Genomic DNA, 9,582 nt, shown 5'->3' with positions numbered 1-9,582 from the left:
GGGGCATGTGATGTGAACGCCAGTTGTGGTTATCCTTACAATTTGCTTGTTTTCGTTATATTGGACGGGTTTGTTGAAGGAGGAGAACAATGCAGTGTTCCAGGAGGGAGTTCACGCGATCATGTAGGAAGCGACCATGTTGGCATGCCATACGTCACCTATGGGTGCTGATCCTGGTGTTGTTGATTCATGAGCTTGCCAAATGATGGGTGTATTACCTATAAGTTTTTTTGTTTTCAACAAAGGGTGAATTTTTTCGCAATAAAAAAAACAAAGGATGAATTTGATTGATTCAAGATGGAGCATCAACAAGATATAAACACAATGAGCGTCCGGTCTCTACATAGTCAAGATGCACACAGCCAATAGGAAACACACATAAAAAGACGCCTGCATATGGCAAATTCATATAAGACCAAATATATGCGTAGGCGAGGAAAAAAGCAGCAATTAGATCTGCGATCAGCAAACTACGACAATAACCATATCCGCACCAATCATCTCATGACAACACATGGACGACAAGGTTCTATTGTTGGTTGTTGCGGTTTGCACAGTGTGTGGTGTCTCGTTGGGCCTTTTGTATGTAATACTTACTAGTAGTTTCTAGGTTGGTGATCATGTTTCAATGTTATCAGCTTTTTGATAATGCTCCAACTTGCTTCTTTTTTTCTCATTTTCTCCCTACTTCTGGTTCATGTTAGTTGTAAACTGGAAACCGGTGTATTCTTGACTCTTGTTGAGCATATTAATGGAAAGGGGTGCCAGCTTAAAACAGTAACTAACATTTTAAAATAAATAACCAATATGTTTCAAATACATGAAAAGTATTTCTAAATATGAGATAAATATTTTTTCCAAATACGTAGCGATCATTTTTCCAAATTGGTGATGCATGTTTTTCATACACATGAACGTGAACAGTTTCCTATTCTCTGTATTTTTTTCCCATGTTTTTTTCTCTAAATTGGACGTAACAATTTTTTAATCTCTGAAATAAAATTTCGGCTGCTCGTATGGAGCGCATTCTTACGAGCACGCGAGAGGCTGGACGCATGCACTGAGCTTTGCTACACCTACGTACACATTATTACATAACTTACGAAGAGGATGACCTGGCCTGTTTTGGTTGGAAGTTAAGAAGGCCCAGGCCCACCCCGTGAAAATCAGGGGGGAGCGATGATTGGTTGAGGCAGGTCAGAACGTAACTTTACGGTACTTATGTAGGTCTAGCATTTTTGGTGCTCCGTGCTTGCATAGAAGAATATATGCCGGCAAGGAAACGAGCTCGAAAATTTTAAATTTGTACAGTACATAGTAGGAACCAGACCACGTACGGCGGGCACGGAGCTGGCCACCGGCAACGCGTTAACGCGCAGACGAGTCGTGAACCGACGGCGGCGGCGGCGCCATCCCTCGAAGACTTCCACGCCGGGCTGGATACCACCGCGCCGCCGGTCGTTCCCATCCAATGTGCGTGCCAATTCCGCACCACACACCAATCGCTATGCATAAAAGCACCCTCCGTCGATCGTTGTTGCATCCACACAGCGCTCCGCTCTCATACCCCATCACGACATTCACAGTCGATCAAGTCACAACCCATGATGCACCGTGCTACGATCATCGCGCTGATCTGCTGCCTCGTGGCCGGCGGCAGGGCGCGCGCACAGCCGTTCGACTACCCGGCGGCGAGGCTCTCCACGACCTGGGCCAACACGGACGCCGCCCTGCCGCACCACGTCGTCTACACCGACGGCTCCGTGGCGCGGGCCGCCCTGCTGCGGCTCAACCCGGCGGGCCTCGGCCCCTCCTACGCCTTCGGCTTCTTCTGCACCGCCAGTCAACCGCGCGGCAACGGCCCCGCGGCCCCGTGCACGGAGTTCCTGCTCGGCGTCGCCGTCGTCTACTGCAACAGCGGCGCGGGCATGACGTTCGTCACGGCCGGCGTCCCGCAGGTCGTCTGGTCGGCCAACCGCGGCAGCCCCGTCAGTGAGGGCGCCACCACGGAGCTCACGCCGGAGGGCGACCTGGTTCTCAGGTCGGGCCCCGGCGGAGCGGTCTTGTGGTCCACCGGCACCAAGGGCCGGTCCGTCGCCGGGGCGCGCATCGGCAGCGACGGCAACCTGGTGCTGTTCGACGGGCGCAACGCCACGGTGTGGCAGTCGTTCGACCACCCCACGAACGCGCTCCTCGTCGGGCAGTCTCTGAAGCACGGCGCGCGGCTCACCGCCAACGCGTCGACGGCGGACTGGCGCGACGGCAGGCTCTACCTCGCCGTGGACGACGATGGACTGAACGCCTACGTCAACGCCACGCCGCCGCAGCGCTACTACCACCTCAGCCTCAGCGAGACCGCATCCGGCGCCTACGCGACGTACACCAACGGCAGCCTCACGGTGTCCGCCCGGCCCGGTGCGCCGCCGCTGGCCGCCATCCAGCTGCCCACCGTGGGCGCCGGCACGGTGCAGTACATGCGGCTGGAGCACGACGGCCACCTCCGGATCTACGAGTGGCGCTCGGGCTGGGCGCCGGTGTACGACGTGCTCAAGTCTGCTACGACCTGATGAATCCTGAGCACCATACATACATACATACATACATCAAGGCATATGGCTATGTCCTAGAAAAATATGACACGAATAAAGTTCTGCGACATGTATGTACAAATTCCATTATATAAAAAGAATGACATAAATCTTGTGTCCGTTCTCTCTATATTGATCACCTCATGACAGATGTATGGTGACTTATCTTGTGCCAAACCCAATAATGTCTATAATCCTAGAAACACCTCTAAAACTATGTTGGTTTCTGCCTTGGCTTAATAAAGTTGGGGCGGAGGAAACCCCTATGTTTAAAGAAAAACACATCTAAAACTATGACAGTATACAATCGTATCTGGTACTAGTGCACACATACAGAATCAACAATTAAAAAACTATCCACTTTAGCTACGGGTAAGTCGTCTAAATTTTAAATTTGAATAAGTCAATTTTCTAACCGTTGGTTCTTTTGTCAAGATTTGTGTTGTTTTCTTACTTGTGTTTCTTAGGTTGATTTTTGACTTGTCCCTATTTGGGGTAAGTCAATTTTTTCTTAGGCTGCATTTTTTATTTGCCCCTGTTTGGGGTAAGTCAATTTTTTTTAGAGCATCTCTAACAGACGCCCAAAAAAAACCACACGCGCTAAAAATCATTGTTTTCATGCACCGGAGACAAAAAACAGCGCTCCGGCAGACGGTGTAAAATAGAGCATGCACAAAAATCTTTAGCGCACGGGTGTGCGCGCGGCCTGCTGGACTGCAGATTTGGGCCGCCGGATTGTGGGCGCGGCTGCTGCAGGTGGGGCCGCCGGATTGGGCGCTGGGTTTTTATGCATTTGGAAAACCTCTTCGTCGCTCCTGCGCGCAAAAAGACTATTTTGACGTCGTAAAAGAATTATACCGCGCCGAGGCGAAGCGCACCTGTTGGAGATGCTTTTAGGTTGAATTTTTGACTTGCCCCTATGTGGGTAAGTCAATTTTTCGATTGGGCTTGAAGCCGGTTATACGTTGTTTGTTTGTTTTTCTATGCTTTTTGCTTTTGCTCTTATTTTTTATATCGTTTATTTCCATATGGGTAATTTTTTTTGCATTTGGATGAGTGAAAATGTATGCACGCAATTATTGTACAATATGTGTGTTAATTACACTAGAGTGTGGAAAGTGCACTATTGTACATTTATTCTTTTCATATTTAAAAGTGCAATTTCAATGTCAAGTTGAGTGCAAGTATTTTTATTTCGTTTCCTTTCTTCTTAAAGGGTAATACCAACGCCACTATTTCATTGTATTTTAGAAAAAATCATTGTTTTGATTTTGTTTTAGTTTTTATTTCTTTTCCTTTTTTTCTTAATGAGTAATCCCAGTGCCACTAATTCATTTTCCTTAGAAAAAACTATTTTTTCTAGTTTTATTTCATTTTCTTTCTTCATTAAGGGTAATATCAATTCCATTAATGTGTTCTTTCTTAGGAAACAGCTTAGCTCCACTAATTTACTTTGTTCTAATTTTATTTTAATTATTTTCATTTTCTTTCTTCTCGAAGGGTATTAAAATGCCACTAATTCATTCATTCTTAGAAAAAATGTTTTTGATTTTCTATTTTATTTTTCTTTAAGGGCATAATGCGAATACCATTAATTCATTCCTTCTTAGAAAACCTTTTTTACGGAAAATCCAGATAGCATGCTAACTTTTGCATATTATAGAAAAAGCAATTTCTGTATAAAGTGTGTGCAATTTTTTTCATTACTTGTATTATTTGTTTAATTTTATTTCTCCTTAAAGGGTAATAATAATGACATTGATTCATTCTTCCTTAGAAAACTTACTTAGCTTTTTTTTCATTTTCTTCTTTAAGGGTAATTCCAATTCACCAATTTATTCTTTCTCATAAAACTTCATTTTTTGAGAAAAGAAATCATTGTTATATGCTTGTTCTTGTGTATTGTAAAAAACACAATTTTGTGTAATTGCATGCAAATATTATTATTATCATTTTTGAAAATCTTATTTTTATTCTTAACGAGTAATACCACTGCCACTAATTCATTCTTTCTTATAATATTTTATTTTATTCCTATTTTTATTTTACTTACGTTCCTTTTTAAGGGTTATACCATTGCTACTAACAGATTTTTCTTGTTGGAAACTTCTCTTTTTACGAAATTTCACTACTATATGCTTATTATTGCATATTACAATAAGGTGCAATTTATGTGTAAATTGCGTGAAAAAATTGCGATATTTGTTTCAATATTTGTTTCTTTTATTTCTTATTTAATTGGAAATACTAATTCCAAAAATTCATTAATCCTTACAATACATCATTATTTTGATTATGTTTAGTTTTTATTTTATTTTATTTCTTCTCTAAGGTAATACCAATGCCACTACCTTAGGAAAGATTTTTATATGAAAATTCCACTATTACATGTTTATCCCTGCATATTATAAAAGAGCAATTTCTGTGTAAATTATGTTCAAACTTTGCCATTGTGTTTTATTTATTATCATCTTGAATGGTAATATGAATGCGACTAATTCATTATTTCTTTAAAAACTTCATTACTTTTATTTGTTTCAACTTTTATTTCATTTTATTTCTTCTTAAAATGTAATACAAATGACACTTATACATTCCTTCTTAGAAACTTCATTATTTTGATCCCCACCCCCTGTTTTTATATCATTTTATTTGCTCTTGAAGGGAACTTTTAAAGTTGGTAGAACTTTGGATGGAAAGGAGGGGCCTCTAGACCAGGCCTGGGATTTGCAGTTCAGACTTGTCAAGGCCGGCCCAAAATTTGGCCCGGTGCGGGAATGATCAGGTTTAACACATGTTACCTTAATTGTCAAAAAAAAACATTGTTACCTTAACTTGGTATTTCCAAATTCAAATTGTTGTGTAACATGAAAAAATGTTCAAACACAAAAAAGGTGTCCGTTGTGTATGTTGGGAAAAATGTTCTGTATATATGTTTAAATTATTTTTAGAAGTGAGAAAATATTCATGTGTTGAAAAATAATGTTGGCGTATTCAAAAAGATATGTTCGCATATGAAAAGAAAAGACAATAAATGAACAGAGAAAAAAGTGACGAAAAATAAAGAAAGAAAAATGAAAGAAAAAGGAATGGAAAAAATCAATACCTTTTCTTCATTTTATTCATTTCCATGGCTGGTTATGTTTTTTAGTTCCAATGTGAGCGCAGTTCTATTAAGCTCCGTTTCTATATGCATAGGAGCCACGGAGAAATGTCATGGTTAATTGCTAAATGAAGATATTTTCTTATTGTTGATTTTGTATGGGGTGTGGTTAGGGCTCAGTCGACTGAGATTGCACGGATCTTAATGTAAAATCTGATGGATATAGCATCGACTGAGACGCCATGCATTTGTCATTAGGTGCTCAATGTAAAGAGAATGGAGAGATGATTAATTCATGCCATTTTTTCAATATTGGAATTTGTACATATATATGTCCCAGAACTTTATTCGTGTCATTTTTTCAAGGACAATGCCATATATATGCTACTGTATTATGTGCGTATAGTGTTCAGGAGTCATCAGTTCCTAGCAGGCTTGGCCTGCACCTTGATATGCATGGTGGAGTTGTAGTGCACCACCTCCGGCTGCACCGTCTGCATCGAGAACACCTCCGACTGCAGGTAGCATGACCCGTCGCCGGCGTCGGGGCCGTAGTAGAACTGCGCCGCCGCGCAAGCGCAGTCGTCCAGGCACGCCTTCTTGCACGCCTCCTCGCTCACTCGCTCCACGGCCCGCATGCTCGTGGTGTGGTCGTTGAAGTAGGTTGTGCCCGGCAGCGACACCAGCCGGTGCTGCGTGCGTGGCCGCCGCGACGGGCGGCACGACGTTGGAGGCGGCGGCGTCGGGACGCAGCCGCGGTTGGGCCTCCGGAAGTCCACCGGCCGGAAGTTGGCCGCGTCGGGGCAGCTGCACTGCGTGTCGTCCGTGCACACGCCGTACGCGCCGCACGCTGTCGGAAATGCGCAGCCGCCGTCCGGGAAGAGGCGCAGCACGTCGTACACCGGCGCCCAGCCCGAGCGCCACTCGTAGATCCGGAGGTGGCCGTCGTGCTCCAGCCGCATGTACTGCACCGTGCCGGCGCCGACGGTGGGCAGCTCGATGGCTGCCAGTGGCGGCGCTCCGGGCCGGGCGGACACCGTGAGGCTGCCATTGGTGTACGTTGCGTAGGCGCCGGGTGAGGTCTCGCTGAGGCGGAGGTGGTAGTAGCGCTGCGGCGGCGCGGCGTTGACGTAGGCGTTCAGTCCATCGTCGTCGACGGCGAGGTAGAGCCTGCTATCGCGCCAGTCCGCGGCCGACACGTTGGCGGTGAGCCGAGCGCCGTGCTTCAGCGACTGCCCGACGAGGAGCGCATTCGTGGGGTGGTCGAACGACTGCCACACCGTGGCGTTGCGCCCATCGAACAGCACCAGGTTGCCGTCGCTGCCGATGCGCGCCCCGGCGACGGAGCGGCCCTTGGTGCCAGTGGACCACAAGACCGCTCCGCCGGGGCCCGACCTCAGAACCAGGTCGCCCTCCGGCGTGAGCTCCGTGGTGGCGCCCTCCCTGACGGGGCTGCCGCGGTTGGCCGACCAGACGACCTGCGGGACGCCGGCCGTGACGAACGTCATGCCCGCGCCGCTGTTGCAGTACACGACGGCGACGCCGAGCAGGAACTCCGTGCACGGGGCCGCGGTGCCGTCGCCGCGGGGGCTGTTGGCGGCGCAGAAGAAGCCGAAGGCGTAGGAGGGGCCGAGGCCCGCCGGGTTGAGCCGCAGCAGGGCTGCGCGCGCCACGGAGCCGTCGGTGTAGACGACGTGGTGCGGCAGGGCGGCGTCCGTGTTGGCCCAGGTCGTGGCGAACCTCGCCGCCGGGTAGTCGAACGGCTGCGCGCGCGCCCCGCCGCCGGCCACGAGGCAGCAGATCATCGCGATGATCGTAGCACGGTGCATCATCATGGGCTGTGACTTGATCGATTGTGAATATTGTGATGCAAGAAGGATCGACGGAGCGTGCTTTTATGCAAACGATTGGTGTGCGGTGCGGAATTGACACGCACATTGGATGGGGAAGACGGAAGAATGATGGTGGCGTCCAGCCCGGCGTGGAAGTCGTCGCGGGATGGCACCGCCGCCGCCGCCATTCCACTGCCGTCGGTTCACGACTCTTCTGCGCGTCGTCAACGCGTTCCCGGTGGCCATCTCCGTGCCCACCGTACGTATGTACTCATGTGCATATCTGATACGTGGTTTTGTTAGTAGTACTAATTTTCACGCTCGTTTCCTTGTTCGTAATATATTGGTTGGGCCATTCTTCTAGCTCACGGATGCACACCCGCAGTGGAGGAACTACAGTGTCAAATATGGGCGGGCGGTACACAAAAATCCCACTGTTTTCGTCAAATTGGCCTAGTCTAGTCTAGGAGCATCTCCAACAGCCGCGCTAAACTAGCACCGCACCGTAAATTAGTCCGTTTTAGCGCGCGCGCAACGCGGCAGGTCGCTCCAGTGGGCGCGCAAAAACGGCGTGCGCGCTATAACGAGTTGGGTGCGCGGTCGAAAGCACTATCCCGTGCGGTGTATTTCGGGCGCCTGCTACAGCGCGCGGCACACTCGACCGCTCGCGCCGCACTCTCTTCTCTCCTCCTCCTACGCCCCGCGCGCGCCGGCGCCGGCGCCCTGCCACCCATGGACGCGCACACCGGTACCCCGCTCACCCCGCTGTACAACCGCGACCTCCCCGCCGCCGCCGCCGCTGGAAACCCTAGCGCGGGGAGCCACTGCAAGAAAGAAAAAATCGAAAAGAAGAAGAGGAAAGGAGATGATGAGCTCAAAAATGCTATGGAAGCTATTGTGAAGGCCAGAAAAGAAGCCAACGAGGTGAGGAAAATGGCAAAGAACCAAGATGCTGCGGCCGAGGAGAGGATGGTGGCCGCCGAGGAGAGGATGGTGGCCGCCGAGGAGAGGAAAGTGGCATTAGAGGAGAGGAAGGTGGGCATGGAAGAGCGATCTAGGTTGTTGGAATGCGAGAAGCACTTGTTCTTCTTGGACACATCTTTGTTCAATGATGCGCAAAAGGAATATGTCAACCTTGCCCGTGAAAAAGTCTTGTTCCAAAAAAGAGCCGTGATCCGCACCATGGGTGGCGGTGGCCTTGGCGGCATGGGTGGTGGTGGCGGAAGAATCGTCTTCGGAAGATGAGGACGAAGACGAGGAAGATGTTTGATGTGTCTTTCATTTATGTCTTCAACTTTAGTTTGCATTTTGAACTTGGTTGGATGAACTTGTGGGCATGAACTTTTATTTTCGTCAACTTGTTTGTGACAAATTTCACATGTTCATTGCATTTTGATGATTGTTTCAAACTCATTTTGTGGCTAAAATGCCATGCCCGGTGAGTCGCGCGCGCTGTATTTTTGCGCGCTGCTGGATCGGCGCGCGTGCGCTGTATTTTTGCGCGCTGCTGGAGCGCCGCGCGCACGCTGCATTATAGCGCGGCCGCTGGAGCTAGCGCTGGTGGCCGCGCTAAACCAGCCGAAGCGCGCGCGGCAAATAGGTTTTTTGCGCGCGGCGCATAGCGCGGCTGTTGGAGATGCTCTAATCTCATCGCCCCCACTGTCTTTTCTCTAGACTGGGCGAACCATTGCCCATCCAACCTTGTTGTAGCTCCGTCAGTGCACACCAGCAGACACTACATTAAAAATACTGCCCATTATTTGAATCTAAGCCAAATGTTATTTATCAGGTACTCCCTCGTAGTCTAGGTTTTTAGGCTGTTCATCGTCTTTGCTTCGGCGGCGATGATGACTACGCTAAATAAAGATTCTTCGGATCCTTCTTTGACAAGGCCATCGGTCCTTTGGTTGGGGATGGTTTTGGAAACCAGTCTGTTCAAGTAAGGATGGCGTGGTGGCGGTGGCATCCTCGTGGTGGACCTGTGTCCTCGGGTGCGTTTGCTTCAGCGTCAGCGCGGAGCTTGGGAGGTAGTCCAGGAACGGATGCAGATTGTGGTCTG

The 9,582-nt window shown here is 48.5% G+C and overlaps 2 protein-coding genes across 2 annotated transcripts; one reads left to right on the top strand and one right to left on the bottom strand.

Annotated features, from left to right (window-relative positions):
• The first annotated feature begins 1,557 nt into the window (after positions 1-1,557).
• Positions 1,558-2,681, top strand: LOC123066793 (epidermis-specific secreted glycoprotein EP1-like). Its single transcript, XM_044489804.1, has one exon. The coding sequence runs from the start codon at positions 1,605-1,607 to the stop codon at positions 2,565-2,567; it is 963 nt and encodes a 320-aa protein (XP_044345739.1). The 5' UTR covers positions 1,558-1,604; the 3' UTR covers positions 2,568-2,681.
• A 3,352-nt stretch (positions 2,682-6,033) lies between these two features.
• Positions 6,034-7,603, bottom strand: LOC123066792 (epidermis-specific secreted glycoprotein EP1-like). The gene has a single exon (XM_044489803.1). The coding sequence runs from the start codon at positions 7,524-7,526 to the stop codon at positions 6,111-6,113; it is 1,416 nt and encodes a 471-aa protein (XP_044345738.1). The 5' UTR covers positions 7,527-7,603; the 3' UTR covers positions 6,034-6,110.
• Between the last annotated feature and the right edge of the window lie 1,979 nt (positions 7,604-9,582).

Source organism: Triticum aestivum, chromosome 3B, assembly GCF_018294505.1.
Source record: "Triticum aestivum cultivar Chinese Spring chromosome 3B, IWGSC CS RefSeq v2.1, whole genome shotgun sequence".
Classification (NCBI taxonomy): Eukaryota; Viridiplantae; Streptophyta; class Magnoliopsida; order Poales; family Poaceae; genus Triticum; species Triticum aestivum.
The sequence above is the reverse complement of the archived record's forward strand: the minus strand, read 5'-3'. Positions and strand labels throughout refer to the sequence as shown.